Source organism: Leiobunum rupestre, chromosome 1 (assembly GCF_980474605.1).
Source record: "Leiobunum rupestre chromosome 1, qqLeiRupe1.1.hap1, whole genome shotgun sequence".
Classification (NCBI taxonomy): Eukaryota; Metazoa; Arthropoda; class Arachnida; order Opiliones; family Sclerosomatidae; genus Leiobunum; species Leiobunum rupestre.
Genome location: NC_143384.1, coordinates 19,421,875 through 19,445,377, shown reverse-complemented (window position 1 = coordinate 19,445,377; position 23,503 = coordinate 19,421,875). Strand labels below are relative to the sequence as shown.

General features: G+C 35.3%; 1 protein-coding gene across 2 annotated transcripts in view; it reads left to right on the top strand.

The window, feature by feature from the left end:
- LOC149961270 (uncharacterized) overlaps positions 1-23,503 on the top strand; it is a 151,922-nt gene that overhangs the window by 124,726 nt on the left and 3,693 nt on the right. For both annotated transcript variants that reach the window (XM_090176409.1, XM_090176415.1), the window contains exons 3-6: positions 396-639; positions 14,597-14,854; positions 19,827-20,030; positions 22,346-22,682. In XM_090176409.1, the coding sequence (XP_090032535.1) occupies positions 396-639; positions 14,597-14,854; positions 19,827-20,030; positions 22,346-22,682 (1,043 nt within the window). The remainder of the gene's footprint in view (positions 1-395; positions 640-14,596; positions 14,855-19,826; positions 20,031-22,345; positions 22,683-23,503) is intronic.

Genomic DNA, 23,503 nt, shown 5'->3' with positions numbered 1-23,503 from the left:
GCTTCGTTACTAAACCGTCAATCAGAAAGCTCTCTGAATTAGAAGTTCTATAAAATCAGGAATCCATACCTTTACTTGGAATGCTTATCGCGGCAGATTTTCGTCTCGATGTGACTGACGGTTTTTTTGACGTCACTATGTTAACTTAACAAACAACAACGTGAGAGGGGAGTGCGCGCAGAGGGGATTTTTTCTCTTGTAGGCGGGGCCAAAACCGTCAGAGTGATCTTACCATAGGCGATACTCCAGGATAAACATTCCAAGTAGAGCTATGGATTCCTGATATTATATTTGGTGCATACTTTATTAGCGTAATCTTTCTATTTGTTATATATTTTTGTGAATTATTGACTGAGACCCTGAAATAACCGAGCTTGTCTTTTGTCTGTTTGCAGGAAAGTGTGTCGCAATTGCAAATGTCCGCGCGACGAGCACACGGTGTCCGCCAATGGAGAGACGATCCAGCACGCCACGCCCAACTTGTCCCAGGAGATGGATCGGTCACTGCTCTCCCAAAAGATGGCGCTTCCATTCGCGCCCACCGCCGAGGCCAACCAGAGGCAGTCCCAGTCTGATGACGACAGCGGATGCGCCCTCGAGGAGTACACCTGGGTGCCGCCTGCGCTCAAGCCCGAACAAGTAAGCACACTGTCTTACACCCTTTACTCTCATTTTTGACCGTTCGCTAAAACTACATTTGGATATTATCCCTTCGGTACAAGAGTTCATCCAATCGGTGTCGTAAGGGTCTTCACCCAATCAGTACAGTTGGTGTCATAAAGGTTTTCACCCAATCACTAAATTCGACGTCATAAGGGTCTTCACCCAATCAATACATTCGACGTCATAAGGGTCTTCACCCAATCAATACATTCGACGTCATAAGGGTCTTCACCCAATCAATACATTCGGCGTCATAAGGGTCTTCACCCAATCAATACATTCGACGTCATAAGGGTCTTCACCCAATCAATACATTCGACGTCATAAGGGTCTTCACCCAATCAATACATTCGACGTCATAAGGATATTCACCCAATCAATACATTCGACGTCATAAGGGTCTTCACCCAATCAATACATTCGACGTCATAAGGGTCTTCACCCAATCAATACATTCGACGTCATAAGGGTCTTCACCCAATCAGTACAGTTGGTGTCATAAAGGTTTTCACCCAATCACTAAATTCGACGTCATAAGGGTCTTCACCCAATCAATACATTCGACGTCATAAGGGTCTTCACCCAATCAATACATTCGACGTCATAAGGGTCTTCACCCAATCAATACATTCGACGTCATAAGGGTCTTCACCCAATCAATACATTCGACGTCATAAGGGTCTTCACCCAATCAATACATTCGACGTCATAAGGGTCTTCACCCAATCAATACATTCGACGTCATAAGGGTCTTCACCCAATCAATACATTCGACGTCATAAGGGTCTTCACCCAATCAATACATTCGACGTCATAAGGGTCTTCACCCAATCAATACATTTGACGTCATAAGGGTCTTCACCCAATCAATACATTCGACGTCATAAAAATTGGCCCAATTGGTATATTTGGCGTCAATAAGCTTTGAACCAATCGGTATATTTTGGGCGCCAATAAGGCTTGAACCAATCGGTATATTTTGGGCACCAATAAGGCTTGAACCAATCGGTATATTTTGGGCGCCAATAAGGCTTGAACCAATCGGTATATTTTGGGCGCCAATAAGGCTTGAACCAATCGGTATATTTTGGGCGCCAATAAGGCTTGAACCAATCGGTATATTTTGGGCGCCAATAAGGCTTGAACCAATCGGTATATTTTGGGCGCCAATAAGGCTTGAACCAATCGGTATATTTTGGGCGCCAATAAGGCTTGAACCAATCGGTATATTTTGGGCGCTAATAAGGCTTGAACCAATCGGTATATTTTGGGCGCCAATAAGGCTTGAACCAATCGGTATATTTTGGGCGCCAATAAGGCTTGAACCAATCGGTATATTTTGGGCGCCAATAAGGTTTGAACCAATCGGTATATTTTGGGCGCCAATAAGGCTTGAACCAATCGGTATATTTTGGGCGTCACAGAGCTTCACCCAATCACTAAATTTTCCGTCAATGCGATCTCACCAAATCAATATTTACGACACTCCAATGAAACCCAGGAAACCCTTCAGTTTTAAGATTCACCCATCCATTTCACAACTACATTAATTTCTAAAATGTAGTAAATTTTTCTCTACTTTCCCCCTGTCGATAAATTTTAATATTTCTACGAACATTTTCTTGTTAATTCCCAAATCTGGTTTTACCCAACTTAATAAGTAATCAATTCCGTTTGTAACAGTGTTTATAATTTATGATCAGTCGTTGATTCCATCGGGGATGAAAATCGCGATTAAAACCTTTCTGGGAAAAAGAGCCGCCGAAATAACTAGCTTGTATAGGACCACCGGTAAAGTGGCTTAAAAAATTTCATTATTATTTATGGCGTAAAACAAATCCAGCTCGTCCCTTCTTTGAAAAACTCCGCCCACATTTTTAACCGTCATGCCGTTTTCGTCATGCAACGCGTTCGAAAAATAACAAAATCAAGTCTTCCAGATGAGACGCCAGTTCAAAGTTCGTTCGCCAGAGGGGGTTATAAAAGTTTAATTACTTTTTTTCCCGTCCGTATCCTCTTCATTGTCTCGAGGGACTCCGAACCAACTCGAAATTACGACCTGTTTTGTTTCGAAGGTCACCTAGTGGCGTCTGTCGTCACGTCAGGCTTAACGTCACGTTGAGGCTTAAAGTAATTGACTAGCGCCCGCGTAGCTTTGTTTTGGCCAAGGCCCTACTAAGGCTTAGCTCTTTTTCGCTTTAACGGAAACGATAGGTAATTATAGGGGGGAAATACAACGTGTTGTTTATATTCTGGTTTACTACGAGTTATATTTACGTTTTCATCGCGCGTTCAAAGTTATTATTTGATTATTTTGAAAGGTTGGCGGCGCCATGGGTGGCCATTTTGAAGCGTTTTTAAAATATTTAAAATTCGTTCTGCCTGGGGTGTTTTAATTGGTCGGGGATTGCGCCACCTGCTGAGGATGTTCCTATCTATATTTTTTACGGTTTATATCACGATTAGGCCCGCTAAAGGATCGGAATTGGCTTTACACTGTTTAAAATTATTTGACTGTAGCTATACGTTGGAAGAATTCTTACAAAATAGAAAGGTGGCTTTCGTTCTCTATGACTTGACGCGTTTTGCTAAACCGTCAAATATGAACCACGAGACTCACTTTCGTTGCTAGAACGTTTTCGTTATTCTTTGCAAGAACTTTATTTGATTGTCCAGATTCATGTAACCCGGCCACCTGAATTAAGGGCTTCAAAAGTCGCATGATGACTTAGGCCTAAGGTGGTGCCTTGGGTATTAGCCTAGCTGATTATTATTATTAAAATCCCGGAATGTTGATACTTTTGTCAGAATACTGCGGAATGTTGATACTTTTGTCAGAGTACTGCGGAATGTTGATACTTTTGTCAGAATACTGCAGAATGTTGATACTTTTGTCAGAATACTGCGAAATTTTGATACTTTTGTCAGAATACTGCGGAATGTTGATACTTTTGTCAGAATACTGCGGAATGTTGATACTTTTGTCAGAATACTGCGGAATTTTGATACTTTTGTCAGAATACTGCGGAATTTTGATACTTTTGTCAGAATACTGCAGAATGTTGATACTTTTGTCAGAATACTGCGGAATTTTGATACTTTAGTCAGAATACTGCGGAATTTTGATACTTTTGTCAGAATACTGCAGAATGTTGATACTTTTGTCAGAATACTGCGAAATTTTGATACTTTTGTCAGAATACTGCAGAATGTTGATACTTTTGTCAGAATACTGCGGAATTTTGATACTTTTGTCAGAATACTGCGGAATGTTGATACTTTTGTCAGAATACTGCGGAATTTTGATACTTTTGTCAGAATACTGCGGAATTTTGATACATTTGTCAGAATACTGCAGAATGTTGATACTTTTGTCAGAATACTGCAGAATTTTGATACTTTTGTCAGAATACTGCGGAATTTTGATACTTTTGTCAGAATGCTGCGCGGAATTTTGATACTCTTGTCAGAATACTGCAGAATAATTCTGGTTTGAATGGTCAGAAATGTTAAGATTGTTGTCAGAATAGTCCGGAATGTCGAGATTCTTGTCTTGACCGTTTAAATTTTTTTGGGAATAGTTAAAAATACTTAGATTCTTGTGCGAATAGTTTGGAATACTCGTATTCTTGTAAGAATATTTTAGAATACTCATATTCTTGTGAGAATAGTTCCATGGCTCAGATTTTTGTCAGAATAGTCGAAAATGCCAAGATTATAGTCGGAATAGTTGAAAATACCATGAGTGTAGTCAGAATAGTCGAAAATGCCAAGATTATAGTCGGAATAGTTGAAAATACCATGAGTGTAGTCAGAATAGTCGAAAATGCCAAGATTATAGTCGGAATAGTTGAAAATACCATGAGTGTAGTCACAATAGTCGAAAATGCGAAGATTCTTGTCAGAATAGGTTTGGGGTTTGTAATTAATTCATACCATGAAATTAACCGTATCAAAGAAATGAACATATCTCCTAAAAACCGTCAATTAGCTAAGTCAAAAACATAAAGGACTGTTCCAAATCGAATTTTTATTCGAAACTCGAAGATTTTAAATCAACTATTTCAACTTTTGGAAATTGGGCTTTCCTAACGTGCCAGAAATTGATTTAATTGAAATCGTGTACTGTACATGGCGAGCTTATATTCGAAATATCCAAGGGTATAGATTTAATTTAAAAATTAATTTGTTTCTGTTTTTGTTTGGACTAATTAATGTACTTTGTCTGTTAGTTAATTAAAATTAGTTTTTCGCTTTAGCTTAGGCTAGTTCAATATATACTTGGATTAAGGTTAGTTCATTATACGAATTCTGCGAACATTAAGGTTTGGGTTCAGTGTGATAGGTAAAAAGGACTTTGTAAACAAATCGAGGTAACCAGCGTATAAATATAGTAAACTTAAACAGTATTTTAAGTCCCTGTTGCTTGGTTTGTAGGGGGTGAGTTGAGAAGTATGCCTGTTTTTTTCCCCATAGGCGTACTATGAATTAAACGAGCGCCAGAGAGCTTCAAAAGTGTGGTCTACTAGCCCCTGGAAGTAGGCTGCCACAAGCGCTAAACCAAGCAGCAGGGACTTTAAATACTGTTTAAGTTACCTTTTTACGCTGGTTACCTGGAATTGTTTACAAAGTCCTTTTTTAACTATCACACGAACCCAAACCTTAATGCTCGCATTTCCCTGCTGCTTGATTTGGCGCTTGTTGCAGCCTACTTCCAGGGGCTAGTAGGCCACACTTTGAAGCTCTCTGGCCCTCTTTTCACTCATCGTAGGAAAATGCGGGAAAAAACAGGCATACTTCTCAACTCACCCCCTACAACTCCTTATATTTTTTGCATACACTTTTGACACACCCTGTATTTTAACCGAAATTAACCTATTCAACTTACATTATCGTCTGCTAAGTAGACGTTTTGTGATTCATAGAAAATCGAAGAGTTTATGAATTTAACACATGGCTCGATAAACTGAATAGGCTAATTGATTCGTTCGAGTATGCTCGCTTCGCTTCAATAATTTCAAGGGTACTGGGGAGGACTTAAAACTTGTAAGAAGAAAAAAAAGTGTTATCGGAAAGCTATAAATTAAGTTCTCGAGTACATCAATCTAAAGCGTGTCACAATTTCTAAGATGACGTTATATACACCCAATAGTAAAACCTCTTTTAAAGTTTCCAAAGAGAAAAACAGTCGATAAAAAGATATTAGCTTTTGATAGGCCAGGCCCAGATGCGAAGCGGAAAACTTGTAAAAACCTCCAAAGTGGCTTATATTTTATGCCAACGCGTGGGGGTTGTATGTTAAAAGACAAATAGAATCCGACGACCAATTAAGTCCGTAGTCTTAGTTTAAAGGCTCGCGAACCTTGGCTTTATTTTCAAATTAAGTTGTCGTCGCGAAGGGGAAGGAAACGGCGTTGTTTTAATTTCAGTGGGTAGTGTTGACTAAGGCTTAACGAGCCGCCGATAAAGCTTTTCGGGTGAAATTGATTTTTACGGCCGCGAAAAACCTTGTCTTTAATCTGATTTCGAACGAATAAATCACTCTGGAGCGGTGTTTTAATGGTTAATCTTTGGGATATTTTACCAATTTCTCAGCTAGATAATTGTATAGGTAGACAGTTTATGTCATCCAAGGGGAGGGGAGGCTACAATTGAGGGAGCCATTCCTTTTAAGTGGACCAAACGCCATCTGAGTAGTTGTCCCAACGCCATCTGAGTAGTTGTCCCAACGCCATCTGAGTAGTTGTCCCAACGCCATCTGAGTAGTTGTCCCAACGCCATCTGAGTAGTTGTCCCAACGCCATCTGAGTAGTGGTCCCAACGCCATCTGAGTAGTGGTCCCAACGCCATCTGAGTAGTGGTCCCAACGCCATCTGAGTAGTGGTCCCAACGCCATCTGAGTAGTGGTCCCAACGCCATCTGAGTAGTGGTCCCAACGCCATCTGAGTAGTGGTCCCAACGACATCTGAGTAGTGGTCCCAACGACATCTGAGTAGTGGTCCCAACGCCATCTGAGTAGTGGTCCCAACGCCATCTGAGTAGTGGTCCCAACGCCATCTGAGTAGTGGTCCCAACGCCATCTGAGTAGTGGTCCCAACGCCATCTGAGTAGTGGTCCCAACGCCATCTGAGTAGTGGTCCCAACGCCATCTGAGTAGTGGTCCCAACGCCATCTGAGTAGTGGTCCCAACGCCATCTGAGTAGTGGTCCCAACGCCATCTGAGTAGTGGTCCCAACGCCATCTGAGTAGTGGTCCCAACGCCATCTGAGTAGTGGTCCCAACGCCATCTGAGTAGTGGTCCCAACGCCATCTGAGTAGTGGTCCCAACGCCATCTGAGTAGTGGTCCCAACGCCATCTGAGTAGTGGTCCCAACGCCATCTGAGTAGTGGTCCCAACGCCATCTGAGTAGTGGTCCCAACGCCATCTGAGTAGTGGTCCCAACGCCATCTGAGTAGTGGTCCCAACGCCATCTGAGTAGTGGTCCCAACGCCATCTGAGTAGTGGTCCCAACGCCATCTGAGTAGTGGTCCCAACGCCATCTGAGTAGTGGTCCCAACGCCATCTGAGTAGTGGTCCCAACGCCATCTGAGTAGTGGTCCCAACGCCATCTGAGTAGTGGTCCCAACGCCATCTGAGTAGTGGTCCCAACGCCATCTGAGTAGTGGTCCCAACGCCATCTGAGTAGTGGTCCCAACGCCATCTGAGTAGTGGTCCCAACGACATCTGAGTAGTGGTCCCAACGACATCTGAGTAGTGGTCCCAACGACATCTGAGTAGTGGTCCCAACGACATCTGAGTAGTGGTCCCAACGACATCTGAGTAGTGGTCCCAACGACATCTGAGTAGTGGTCCCAACGACATCTGAGTAGTGGTCCCAACGACATCTGAGTAGTGGTCCCAACGACATCTGAGTAGTGGTCCCAACGACATCTGAGTAGTGGTCCCAACGACATCTGAGTAGTGGTCCCAACGACATCTGAGTAGTGGTCCCAACGACATCTGAGTAGTGGTCCCAACGACATCTGAGTAGTGGTCCCAACGACATCTGAGTAGTGGTCCCAACGACATCTGAGTAGTTGTCCCAACGACATCTGAGTTGGCGAAACGAAATCTATTGGTGAACTTTTTATTCACAATCCGTCAGGGATTTGTGTGTACTGGGCCCACGTACAAGTATAGCCGATGCGACCGTATTTCACATATCTCTCCAAGAATTAGGCTTAGAAGGGCGAAGAATATATTAATTGAAAGGAAATACTATGCCCTCGGTAGCCCGTTATAAGGTTTTTGAAATCGTAGCCCAAAATGTTAATAATTTTCCATTTAAGTGGTTTTTCGAGATTTTCAAATTGGATTTCGAGATTTTCAAATGGGATTTCGAGATTTTCAAATGGGATTTCGAGATTTTCAAATGGGATTTCGAGATTTTCAAATTGGATTTCGAGATTTTCAAATGGGATTTCGAGATTTTCAAATGGGATTTCGAGATTTTCAAATGGGATTTCGAGATTCTCAAATCTAGAGTGTAAGGGATTTGAACGAATGTCCCCTCGCCAACTGTTGTCGATTTTAGACGAAGTGGGTTTTGAAAAATCGGCATAATATTTGGCGCGATAGGTATCGATGTTGGTCTCGATTTGGGTGACGAACCCAATTAGTCCCGCGCCCACTCAGTGGCTCCGCCTATTCCCTTTTTAGAGCGCTTCTGTGGATTTCCGCCAGCATTAGTGGCGCCAATTGCCTTCCAATTTTGCCAAGGTTGCCTTTTCTTCTGTATAGTTTCGTAATTTATGGAGATCGAAAACGTTTCTTTAAACGGTTTTTCGAAAATGAGTAAATTTTCCGAGCTGGTTCGCGGACGTTGTTCCTCAAGTGCAGCGTGTAGGGGCTCATTTTTTATTCATTGACGTATTTGGATACCGGGCTGGGTACAATTTATGGACTTGGCAACTGTGTTACCTAAATGACACTTCTTAGAGAAAAGTTCATGTCAGTGTCAAAAAGTGGATAATAATAAATTATTGTATATAATATTAAGGGAACTATTTTTCTCTTAACACTTTCAAATTAAAATCCCAAAGACAAGCAATATTTGTCTTTAATGATAATATTAAATGTTCGTGAACTAATGTTACTGAAATTTGTTTATTGTTAGGCTTCGAAAATCGTATCTAAAATATGAAATTTCCATATTCTAAGGGTACAAAATATTTGTGTTAAAATATATTCAATTTTCAAACTACGTTTTCGTTTTGTGTCTTGTACAATTTTGTTATAATATTGAACATAATATTATTTAAATCTTGTGTTTCATACCGTAGCTTAAATATTAAAATATACGGTGGTCGTAACTATCACTCTTAAATTTGTAGCTCCTGGGGCATAATAGAGGTTAAAATACTCATAATTCTCGAATAGAAAAAATGTTTCCTACTATTGTCATTTAAATTAGCTCAATCATTATAATAATTAAATCGTAGTTTTTTTAATAAAACCAGCGAAAAACGTGTTCTTTTCCATTGTCATTTCCAGAGACGATGGGATTAACAATTAAGAAAAACTTTGTCCCTGATTTCTGAATACTTAATATTTCCCTTGATTCCCCATCATTTCTACTGATTTCCAAAGGATTAATATGACTACGGTGATTACCAATACATAGTTTGCACCGAAGGGAGGGGCCTATGGTCTCCAAGGAAACTGGGAGGGCGATCAAAAATTCAAACCATTTCGCGCGTAGCTACTAAATAGGTAGCCATTTTGTTGGTAATCTCGTCAAAGCTACAAAACGCATTAGATTTATGCTTTAAAATTTTAAATGGGTCCTAAACAAAGCCAGATAAGATTCTAAGGCCGGGTGATTTAAATAAAATATCAAATTACGACAGAAATATCTACGAAAAGAAGTTAACAAAGCTTATCAAAGTTAGGCCTTTGCGGTCATCCTTTTTACAATTACCTTCGCTATCGAATAAAATAAACAATTTTCGCTCTTCCTTGGTAATTGAACTACTCGAACAATTTTTAACCAGGCAGATAACCATTTTTAACGTGAAAATAATTTCTTAATCATTTGAAAATAATTAAAATCCGCAAACAGACGATTGAAACTGTTAACCCTCCCGTTTTACTAAGAAATCTACACCTTCAAAATGGCGGCAAAGAACCGTTCATTCTTGCTCAAATTAAATATTTATTCTTGGTTCTTATATCTATACTTGGAACTGCGTCATTGATGACGTAGGGATGCAAACTATATATACTCCTTCTTTGGTACCTTTTTCGATTTGACGCGATTTCCCTGGAATTCTTCTGATTTTTAACTACTATTGATTTCTGAAGATGGCACAAATAAAATTGAGAGGTTAAAGATTCTGTTTATAAGTGTTCCCGTTTCCGCTATCTCGATATAAAATTAACTGTGGATTATTTAAAAGCTAATTTGTCTAGTAGATTTTTTCCTTTCAAAGTTTCTAACTGAGTATAGTAAATAAAATAATTAAATTATGAAACTAAATTATTAAATAAAATAAATTTAATGAAGACTGAAATTGAATGATTAATCAATGAAATTTGAATTATTAAATCAACGAAATTTGGATGATTAAATCAATGAAATTGAATATTTAAATCAATGAAATTGAATATTTAAATCAATGAAATTGAATATTTAAATCAATGAAATTGAATATTTAAATCAATGAAATTGAATATTTAAATCAATGAAATTGAATATTTAAATCAATGAAATTGAATATTTAAATCAATGAAATTGAATATTTAAATCAATGAAATTGAATATTTAAATCAATGAAATTGAATATTTAAATCAATGAAATTGAATATTTAAATCAATGAAATTGAATATTTAAATCAATGAAATTGAATATTTAAATCAATGAAATTGAATATTTAAATCAATGAAATTTAAATTATGAAATCAATGAAATTTGAATTATGAAATCAATGAAATTGAATATTTAAATAAATGAAATTCAATTATTAAATCAATGAAATTGAATATTTAAATCAATGAAATTGAATATTTAAATCAATGAAATTGAATATTTAAATCAATGAAATTGAATATTTAAATCAATGAAATTTGAATTATGAAATCAATGAAATTTGAATTATGAAATCAATGAAATTTGAATTATGAAATCAATGAAATTGAATATTTAAATAAATGAAATTCAATTATTAAATCAATGAAATTGAATATTTAAAACAATGAAAATGAATTATTAAATCAATGAAATTTGAATGATTAAATCAATGATTAAATACAATAAATTTAATTATTAAATACAATAAATTTAATTATTAAATACAATAAATTTAATTATTAAATACAATAAATTTAATTATTAAATACAATAAATTTAATTATTAAATACAATAAATTTTATTATGAAATACAATAACTTTTATTATGAAATACAATAAATTGAGGTAATACCATTGTTTTGCTACAGTCATGCCTACACCTAATATCATTGACAACTTTCTTTGGCTATTCGGTAGAAATGTCCTAGCATGAATGTTCTATGACCAGGGATCACAAAACATAGCCCCCTCAATTGGTCTGGTTCTGAAAACATTAGCCTAATTACAATGAGAAGTTCAATCCAAACATCCTCTTTTTGGCTTCGAAAAACTAGCTTTCCTTCACCAAGGGCGTTTCGACTTCCTCCCCCCTGCGTGATGCGCCCCCCTGCACCAAAAATATGCCGAAAAATGTGGAAAATACCTTTAAAAAAATAGGGCCTAACAACCATCCCTCGCCTCCGAGCGGTGCATTTCTACATCCACGGGGGAATTTACGAAGAAATATCTCGTCCAACGCCAAATTACAGGTTACGGAAGAACTGCCGTCCATGGATGATACCTACATGTTCGCGGGATATTTTGCACCCTCTGGCCACGACTACCGCGCCATCTTCTAGCTGGTCCGCCAACTACGCAGACATTTCGTGGCCAACTATTTTTTACTTTGGCTCCAATTGTGGCACTTTGATAGCTTATAGTTTGCGTGTTGTTTTCGTGTTTTACTCACGGCTTGTTAACAGCGGGGGGCTAGCCACTTAAGAATTCTGCCCTACAAAAAGCTAAGAATAGAAATGCGAATTTTTTAAAATTTAGAAAAATGAGAAGAAATTGTGGAAATATATTGAAAAATATTGAAATATTTGAGTAGTACCGAATAATATCGGGGAATGTTTGGGAAATATCGGGGAATGTTTGGGAAATATCGGGAAAAGCTTGGGAAATATCGGGAAAAGCTTGGGAAATATCAGAAAAGCTTGGGAAATATCGGGCAATGATTGGAAAATATCGACAATGTTTGGGAAATATCAGAAAAGCTTGGAAAATATTGGGCAATGTTTGGAAAATATCGGCCAATGTTTGGAAAATATCGGCCAATGTTTGGAAAATATCGGCCAATGTTTGGAAAATATCGGCCAATGTTTGGGAAATATCGGGCAATGTTTGGGAAATATCGGCCAATGTTTGGGAAATATCGGGCAATGTTTTTGAAATATCGGGCAATGTTTGGAAAATATCGGGCAATGTTTGGGAAATATCGGGCAATGTTTGGGAAATATCGGGCAATGTTTTTGAAATATCGGGCAATGTTTGGGAAATATCGGGCAATGTTTGGGAAATATCGAAAATATTAGTTAATAATACTGACACGTTTAGCATTTTTCATTATGGTGGCAAAGGGATAATTTTTTAATCTATGTATGATATTGTGAGGCTAGGGCAGTTTAAAAACGACCATACATTGCCTAGAGAATGGAATCTCCCTATTCGTTCGTAGCGTATACCTTTTCAGGCTTCCGCTCTGATTTTTTAAATACGTTTAGTATGCAGGGACAAAGAGATCATTTACTAAAACGATAACATCGATAAAATATGCTTTATAAAAATGTAAATATGCCTACGTTTACATCGAATATATTTATTTATAGTTCTAGATAATTATGATGTTGTTATGGGTTCATACAGACGGCAGCCGAGAGCGTTCCCGGAAGATATAAATTTCGGGTCCCCATAGAGCCCTAATTATTAGAGATAACTATACATTTGAATGGTGAAGTATACCTCGTTAGTTCTGAATCGGGCCCCCGAGGCTGCACGGGCCCCGGTAATTGGTATCTCTCTTGTCTTGATTTGTATTTTCTGAAGCGTCACTGCGTCACCCATAAACTCAGTTTTCAAAATATAGCTAAGGTAGCCTACGTGAAGATAATATAACTAAACTAAACTATTTACAAAATCAATGATATATAGTTAATTGACTATTTTTTTTTAATTTATTTAAAAACCAAAACAAAATTACAAACCGGCATATTTACATATTTACATTCAGTATTCTTTAAAATACAAACAAATTGACAAGATCGGGATTAAGTGAAATTTTTTGGGTGCAATCTATCTGGCATATTTTACTTTCTTTTAAAAGTTTTAAAAAATTACGCTCATTTCTCTTCTCCATTTCTTGATGGTAAGTGCATATTCTTAATAATTTTATAAAGAAATTTTCTTTTATCTTTTGTTTCATGTTGGCATTACCTAAATTCATGGCTTCGTTGTATGCAAAATATATAAATATTTTTCCAATATCATACAATAATTGTTTCACCTGTAGATTTTCTATATTTCGTTCCTCAACGTTATACCAATATTCAATGTTTTTAAAGTTAAAATCCTTATTAAAACTATTTATAATGGTTTCTATAAAACTATAACCGTTTCATAAGTAGGATTTTGATAAACATCCACTATTTATCCAGATCTATAGGTTGGCAGGTTTGCCAGATAATCCTGTTTTGAGCCTCCCTGGTTCATGAAAAATCGGGCCAAACCTTCTGCCTCTCTATAAACAAAAGTAAATAACTATATAAGTAGTACTTTATAGAATGGTCTATTCCCCTCTGGCACTTCCAAGAAACCCCGCAAACAAAGGCAGTCTAGATTATTAATAGATCTCGGAAACAATGACTGTTTTGGGGAAACCAGATCTAAAACCGAAGCAGGCGGGCCATTCGGAAGCAGGCACAATGGGATTGTATAATTAACGACCTTCCCGACAGCGGATCCTCTCCCCAATCTGCGTTACTGAATGGACCGAAATCGAGCTCGACAAAGGTAATTAACCTGACGCGAGTCTACCTACGCCACGGAACAATTAACGTCAGCGACTCTTAAAAAAGCGTAATGACATCAGCGCCCTCGTACGACGGGACCAAAAAACTGCGGGCCATATAAATTAAAAATTATTTTCGTGTTTTCCAAACGCTAAAGAAATTAAAATATTAATTTCTACGTAATTTTACTAACTTGCAGGTACAAAATTTCCTTAATTAACCGCCCCATCTTCCTGGTTATTGTGTTTCTTCTCATTAACGAAATACATTAAAAACTAACCCAGGTAGGGGGGTACTACCGTGTACCTATTGCGGGAAAAATGACTTTGATATTGACCCCATTAGCGTCACGTATTTAAAGAATCCTACAATGGAAGTGGCTTAAAAAAGTGGGCCATTTTCTGACAATTATCCCCGATTAAAAACGTAACAATCCAATTACGAGAAATTCGTTGATAAATTTCAACGGTGTTTCGTTCGCGTTAGGTGCTCTTGTACCGATAAATTAGTTGTTAAATTTCATCTGTGCTTCGCGCTTCTTTAGCGTTAGGTGCTCTTGTACCGGTTAATTCGTTGTTAAATTTCAACGGGCTGTGTTTTTGGCGTTAGTTGTAGTTGTACCAATAAATTACATGTTAAATTATAACTGTGCTTCGCTTTTTTTAGCGTTTGGTGCTCTTGTACCGAAAAATTCGTTTTTAAATTTCAACGATGTTTCTTTCGCGTTAGGTGCTCTTGTACCGATTAATTCAACGGTGTATTTCTTTGTCGTTAGGTGCACTTGTACTTCGCCGGCCTGCCAGAAGCCAAAGTGCCGTACATCAACAGCGTCGGGGAGAAGTACCGCATCAAGCAGCTCCTGCACCAGCTGCCCCCTCACGACAACGAAGTGCGCTACTGCAGCGCCCTCAGCGAGGAGGAGCGCCGCGAGCTGAGGCTCTTCTCGACCCAGAGGAAGAAAGAAGCGCTGGGAAGAGGCACCGTCCGGCAAGTGCCCGTACAGGCGCAGAATCACGCCCTCACTTGCGATAACGTGAGTATTTTTGCCTGTTTTTTACTAGTCCGATATCGCGATTTTCCGGATTATTCGCCTCTCGTCTAAATTACCGATTTTAACCGATACCGATTTTCTCAAAAACTAGGCAGATGTCGCTGCTAACCTTGACCTTTTGGCTTGGCTAATTCGCCTACCGATGGTCTGCGATATCGGTATCGGTAACGACTTCTCGAATCTCAAATATCGGTTAAATAGTTGGTATCGGAATCGGCTGAGTTATGATATCGGCAACACTATTTTTTACCTACGCAATTTTTGGTGTGTTTGCTGTAGATATTTTGTTTGGGGCAGTGCAATCGGCTTAAGCCTAGGGGCCCGACACTTTCCAAAATGTAGGGGGCCCGAGAGAGAGGGGAGATGGGATATTGACCCCGCGGGGCCTCTGTCGCGGGTGGGGCCCCGAAGAGTAAGGGACCCTAAAAGATTTTAGAATCTTTTTAACCTGGCGGGCCCTAGATACCTTAGTTAGGCCTCTGTGTTTGGGTTATATGTTGCGGTACGCCCTGCGACCAACCTTGGGGTATGGGTAAGTTTCAATTTGACCTTCTGGTCCCGATGAGCTATAGAATAGTATCTTTCCTTCACTGCTATAACCATGAATTAATGAATTTGGTATACTTAGAGATAAGTTAATTTGGTGTTGTCTGTATCATGGTTTTTTATATTATATTATATTATTTATTATATTTTATATATATTATATTATATTATATTATTTATTATATTTTATATATATTATATTATATTATATTATTTATTATATTTTATATATATTATATTATATTATATTATATTATTTATTATATTTTATATATATTATATTATATTATATTATATTATTTATTATATTTTATATATATTATATTATATTATATTATATTATTTATTATATTTTATATATATTATATTATATTATATTATATTATTTATTATATTACATTATATTATATTATTTATTATATTACATTATATATTATTTATTATATTACATTATATTTTATGTTATATTTTATATATTATAATATATTATATATTTTATATATTATAATATATTATATTATATTTTTTATATATTTTTTATATTATATTATATTATATTATATATTTTATTTTATATATTATAGTATAATATATTATATTTTATATTTTATATATTATATATTAAAAATTTATATTATATTATATTATATTATATTATATTATATTTCAAAATTTCCAAATTGTGGCATAAAACCCAATTTAATTATCGCAAAATGACTAAGGAAAACGTAAATCAGCTAAAACTTCTGGTAACCCTGACACAATTCAATTTAAATAATTTTACCCTTTAATGCTATTCGTTTACCTAAAATCTTACTCGTTTATCGGTGAAATTTTGTAAAGAATCTTTTCTATACAAACGAAATGACGATTTTTCAATGTTGTGTTAATTTTTAATAGCGTTACATTTGAAAACACTTAATTAAATTGATTGCTCCCAAATTTTGGTGCGTAAAAAGGTCTGTAGTAATTCGCGCGCTTTGTCCGTAAGACCGACCATTCGGAATAAGAAACAACGCCACCATTTTGAATGTCATCCGCTCGCGTTAAATTTGATAGGATCTCCCCCTCTGACGTGACTCAGAACCCACAGACGCGAAATAATTCCTAATCAGGCTACCCTACTCCCCTCTCCTCGACTTCAGAAGCTTAGAATGACCTCGTCAAACCTGTACGTGTACGTCTAAAATACCCCCCCCCCCCCGAGAACAATAGAGCCAAAATCGAAGTACCCATTCTGGAATGTACACGATGAAAGCTTTAAGTAAGCAGTTGATTTAAATCCGCGATTTCATTTAAATTATTTATTATTATTATATAATTATTATTTAAATTATAATTTTTTTAATTTTTATTATTATTTCAATCAAATAATTTTTAATGATTATTATTATTTCAATCAAATAGTTTTTTAATGATTATTATTATTTCAATCAAATAGTTTTTTAATGATTATTATTATTTCAATCAAATAATTTTAATAATGATTATTATTATTTCTATCAAATCATTTTATGAATGTATTAATGGAAAATCACAAAAGTAGGATCTATAACAATGCCAAATCAATGTAAACTAGATTCAAAGTTCTAATTAATTATTAATTAAGAGGATTAATTGAAATTTTAATTTACATTACCAAAGCACGTAAATCAACTTACCACGGAAAATAGACACAATATTTAAAAATCAATAAAATAAAACGATCGATTTAATTCAATTAAATAACAATAATTATGACTTTTTTGTGTTAATGCTAATTTTCTTAGCTTACCTTTTTTTTTCAAAACTGACTCAGTCGGCCAATTTTGACTTGAACTTGCAACCGAACTGAGTAATATATCATCGTCCTTGATTATCATATATTTATTCTTATTTATAAAATAAGCCATAAATACTTGCCATAACTTAGAAAATCAGTTCATTGATAATTTTTACTAATTTTCATACTTATTATTACGCTACTTAGGATTAAATGAATTAAAATCAGGAATCTCGAATTAAAGACAATATTGTTCAAAATATTCGTAAAATAAGCCATATATACTTGCACCTGAATTAATGACTTTAAAAGTCGGTTGATGATTTAGGCCTAAGGTGTTGCCTTGGGTATTAGCGTAGCCTAGCTGATTTTAACTTAGAAAATCAGTTCATTGATAATTTTTACTAAGTGTCATACTTATTATTATTACGTTACTTAGAATTAAATAATTAAAATCAGGAATCTCTAAACTAAAGACAATATTGCCATGAAGTATCCGTCGTTATATTTCCAATTAATTAACGACAATATTGTTTAAATATTCGTAAAATAAGCTATAGATACAACAGGGTTGCCACGGTACCTGGAAAACCTGGAATTCCTAGAAAAGTCAGGGAATTTAAATATGGGTCTAAAAATCAGGGAAAAGTCAGGGAATTTAAATATGGGTCTAAAAGTCAGGGAATTTAAATATGGGTCTAAAAATCAGGGAAAAGTCAGGGAATTTAAATATGGGTCTAAAAATCAGGGAAAAGTCAGGGAATTTAAATATGGGTCTAAAAATCAGGGAAAAGTCAGGGAATTTAAATATGGGTCTAAAAATCAGGGAAAATTCAGGGAATTTAAATATGGGTCTAAAAATCAGGGAAAAGTCAGGGAATTTAAATATGGGTCTAAAAATCAGGGAAAAGTCAGGGAATTTAAATATGGGTCTAAAAATCAGGGAAAAGTCAGGGAATTTAAATATGGGTCTAAAAATCAGGGAAAAGTCAGGGAATTTAAATATGGGTCTAAAAATCAGGGAAAAGTCAGGGAATTTAAATATGGGTCTAAAAATCAGGGAAAAGTCAGGGAATTTAAATATTTAAAGGAAGCCTTTACTAAAATTTAGGGTAAACAAATACAAAATTTAGCCACAAAATAAGTTGGGGAAAATCTCGGGAGATAGTCAGGGAAAACCTGGAAAAGTCAGGGAATTTGAATGAGAAAAAACTGTAGCAACCATGTACAAGATTCTATAAAATTTGTAGACGTACACGTAGACGTTTGTAGGCGAGTTCCTTAAGCCTGTATAGTATTGAAATGTAATCTGACTTGATGGGATTCAACTTGTAACGGGAGGGGGAGGTCGTAATGGGGGGGGGGAAAGGGGATGGCTGTTACGTAAATGGAATTGAATTCGGGGGGAAGCCTAGAGCGGATCCATCGCAGCCTCTAAGCATCCCCGGTGTTCCTGATCTTGAAATATGGGAACTTAGTCATCGGTACAATGAGGGGACTCAGCCCGAGGTGGTATTGGCCAAGCGGGGTGGAAAGCGGGCTGCTGTGATAGGGGGAATCTGGAGGCTGTGAAGGGTAGTTAAGAGCGTGATTTGTGAGCTGCGCATTTCCCCCTGTTTTAAGCGGATATGTTTCGAGCATTGTTGTAGAGCCGCTAAATGAGTTTTCATGTTTTTGACTTTTGCCATGTTCGTTTATTTCCAATGAGGTTGCTTTAGGGGTTTTTTTTTCAGGTTGGTCATATGGTTATTTAACAGGGTTGCCACGCGTCTGGGAAAGTCGGGGAATTTTAAAAATTTAAAAACAAAATTTAGGAGTGGGCAGGGATTTCAAGATTTTTTACAAAATTAGAGAAAGGTCCGGGATTTTTAAGAATTGTCTGGGAAAGTCGGGGAATTTTAAAAATTTAAAAACAAAATTTAGGAGTGGGCAGGGATTTCAAGATTTTTTACAAAATTAGAGAAAGGTCCGGGATTTTTAAGAATTGTTAAAAAATTAGCTAAAGGTCGGGGAATTTTAGGAATTATTAAAAAATTAGGGAAAGGTCAGGGAATTTTAAAAATTGTTAAAACATTAGGGAAAGGTCGGAGATTTTTAAGAATTGTTAAAACATTAGCTAAAGGTCGGGGAATTTTAGGAATTTTTTAAAAAAAATTTAAAAAGTTCGGGGAATTTTAAGAATTTGTAAAAGAATTGAAAAATGTCAGGTTATTATCAAAAAAAAGCAATTAGGAAATGGTTAGATAATTTTAAATTAAAATAGAAGAATGTCAGATAATTATAAATTGTAAAATATTAGGGATTTATTTTAAATAAAGCAAATGTCGCAGCATTTAATTTTATGAAGGTGATCTAAAACAATACAAAGCTTTTATCTAAAACCTGAAGTCATATTTATATCGAAATATTAACTGAAGTAAATTCTTTATTTTTTTAATTTTTCTCAATTTGACCTTAAAAAAACCAAATCAAAATCTCTAAAAATAACCAGATAAAGGTCAAGTAATTTAAATATGAAAATATTATGGCAAGCCCCTATTTAATATTCATTGGATAGATCTATTCATGACTATTTGTAAAAGCGAACCAGAACGTAATTTTTGAGTATGACAATGGATTGATATCAACGTAACTTTTGTTTTCCAGTGCGAAGAATCCATCGGAGCGGGTGACATCTGCGTGTTCGCGTCCAGAGCCGGTCCCTCGACCTGTTGGCACCCGGCCTGTTTCACTTGCTCAGTCTGCAACGAACTGTTGGTGGACTTAATCTACTTTTTCCGAGAAGGAAAACTCTACTGCGGACGGCATCATGCCGAAAGTCTCAAACCCAGATGCGCCGCTTGCGATGAGGTATGCCCCCCCCCCCTACCCAGGGTTGGCATAGAACCAGCCATACCGGTTATAGCCACCTGGTTAAATCCAGATATAGCCACTTGAAAAAATCCAGATTTTTGTGGCTTTTTTTAAGAAAAATTACAATTATGATTATTTTTGCGAATTAATAGTTTTTAGTTAGAAATTTAGTTTATTTTTTGTTTCAATATTTAGAAACCGGTTTACTTTTACCAGTTTTTCGGTAGGTTTAAAGTTCCAAAGTTCGCTGCCTCGCTTCTGTCGGTGCGTCATACACAAAAACTAGGGTGAATTTCCCGAGGAAATCAAAAGAATTCAGTTATTTTATATAGTTATTTCGCTTTATTTGTTTAGTTTCTTATTTACGACAATAACTGCAGACAATTTCTACATACATAAGTAAAAGGTACTGTTTATATTTTAGCCGGCTATAACCGAAAAAAACCGGATATAGCCAATTAAAACCACTGGTCTGGATTTTTTCAAAAAAGCCGGCTTTGTTCCAACCCGGCCCCTACCGTTCACAAATATCGTAGATAATACCGCTCTTACGAATTAAGTATTCATCTCCCCACCCTGAATAGGGTTGTCTGATTTCAGTCAAGCTATTTTAAAAATACGTTTATTTAAATCGCCTATATATTTTATGTACAAAAGTAGGTTCTCCTGCCGCCAATTCAGAGCAAACTAAATTACTAATTAAGTATAATTTAAAATGTAGTTTACATTTCCGCTGCAAGCAAATTGTTAATGAAATTTTCAAGTAAGAGGCATAGAGTGTAAATAAAAAAAAACAATAAAATCAAAAATAAATCAATTAAATTTAATAAAAATTAGATTTAAATCCAATAAGTTGGTTTTTTCGGTTTAAAGGCCTAGGTTTTCTTCTGCCTGTCACCCTTTAAATTTACTTTCCTTCCAAACAAATACCCTGGTGGTAGGCCATAGAGGTCGGGGACGGTTAATCATTATCCATGTTTAAATTGACTTTTTTCGGGAAAAAATGTAAACGAAGAAATTTACCGGTTAATATTTCGGAAAATGATTAAAAAACATGTATTATTCGTAAAATTTTAGCTTTTTATCGAAAAAAAACGTCGTTTTTTCAATTAATTTTACAAATTTATCAAAAATTTAATCGGATAATACAGAAATATAAATTACTTGATCAAAATGTTTTACGAATAATTTTGAGAGCTTTATCTATTGAATAAAAGTTAACCATCCCCGACCTCTAGTAGGCCAACAGCAGAACACGTTGGCCTACCACCAGGGTATTTGTTTGGAAGGAAAGTAAATTTAAAGGGTGACAGGCAGAGGAAAACCTAGGCATTTAAGAAATTGAAAAGCAACATAATATTCGCTTTAAACATGTACTACCAACTAAACTAATACCCAAGGAAACCACAAGGAAATCAACTAGTGACTTGTGAAACCAGTACTTTCGCCGGCACCGATTTTTCAAAATAAATTTCGGAACAAAAAATTGTGTAGTTGTAATGGCTAAGATCAATACTTCTTTCGTAAGAGATGAATTATCAACTTCTGGAAATATTTATTTCAATTACAGCGACTATTTCGAATGTATGAAATTCGTCCTAACGAACACTTATGATGAAACTAATTTTTCACCATTGATGTATTTATAAAGTGTCTCAACATTATAACTTGAAACTTCCTTACGTTCTGCAAAACAAGTTGACTTAACTTAGTTTTCACGATTGACAATGGGGAATCAAAACTTTCTTATGTAGTGGCTAACTTGTTTGGAAATAAAGAATATCAGCTTAAGGATTTTAGAACGTATTGTAGAAAAATTTAATAATGTATTAATGGGAATTCACAAAATTAGGATCTATATCAATACCAAATCAGTGTAAACTAAATTAAAAGTTGTAATTAATTATTAATTAAGAGGATTAATTGAAATTTTAATTTACATTACCGAAGCACGTAAATCAACTTACCACGGAAAATAGACACAATATTTAAAAATCAATAAAATAAAACAATCGATTTAAATCAGTTAAATCATAACGTAATAACAATAATTATGACATTATTGTTCTGATGCTAAATTTCTTAGCTTACCTTTTTTTAAAAACTGACTCTCAGTCGGCCAATTTTGACTTGAACTTGCAACCGAACTGAGTAAGTCAACTAGTTAAGACGAAGTTCATATATTCGTGATTGTCGTTATAGTTGAAGTAAAATGTTCAAAAGTTGATATTACTGTATAAGTAAGTAGAAAGTGAAGCGTATCTTAAATTTTAACAAGTTGGCCACGAACTAAATAGTATTAACCCTCGCAGATAATTTTCGCCGACGAATGTACGGAAGCCGAAGGGCGGGCTTGGCATATGAAACACTTCAGTTGCTTCGAATGCGACCGTCAACTGGGTGGACAGCGATATATCATGCGAGAGGGCCGCCCCTACTGCCTGCACTGCTTCGACGCCCTCTTCGCCGAGTACTGCGACGCTTGCGGGGAAGCCATCGGGGTGGACCAGGGGCAGATGTCCCACGAAGGCCAACACTGGCACGCCACCGAAGCCTGCTTCAACTGTCACACCTGCAAGATCTCCCTCCTCGGGAGGCCCTTCCTACCACGACGAGGACTCATCTACTGTACCATTCAATGCAGTAGGGGTGAGTTGAATGTTTGCCTTTATTTTCACTGGATTGTGGCTGTCGTTTCGGTTGGTTTTAGGAATCGCCGTTGTAGAGTTGTTCAAAATGCAAAATACTTTCTCCAAAACTCAAAATGTAAAATACGAAATGCATTTCGAAAATGGTTTTTCAAAATGCAAAATGTTTTTGCAAATTCACTGTTTACTTTTAATTATTTAAATTTTATGTATTAAAAATTATTTACGAATTAATTATTATCATTAATTATTAATTAATTATCATTAATTATTAATTAATTATTAATTAATTATTATCATTAATTATTAATTAATTATTATCATTAATTATTAATTAATTATTATCATTAATTATTAATTAATTATTATCATTAATTATTAATTAATTATTATCATTAATTATTAATTAATTATTATCATTAATTATTAATTAATTATTATCATTAATTATTAATTAATTATTAATTAATTATTATCATTAATTATTAATTAATTATTATCATTAATTATTAATTAATTATTATCATTAATTATTAATTAATTATTATCATTAATTATTAATTATTATCATTAATTATTAATTAATTATTATCATTAATTATTAATTAATTATTATCATTAATTATTAACTAATTATTATCATTAATTATTAACTAATTATTATCATTAATTATTAACTAATTATTATCATTAATTATTAACTAATTAATTATTATCATTAATTATTAATTAATTATTATCATTAATTATTATCATTAATTATTAATTAATTATTAATTAATTATTATCATTAATTATTAATTAATTATTATCATTAATTAT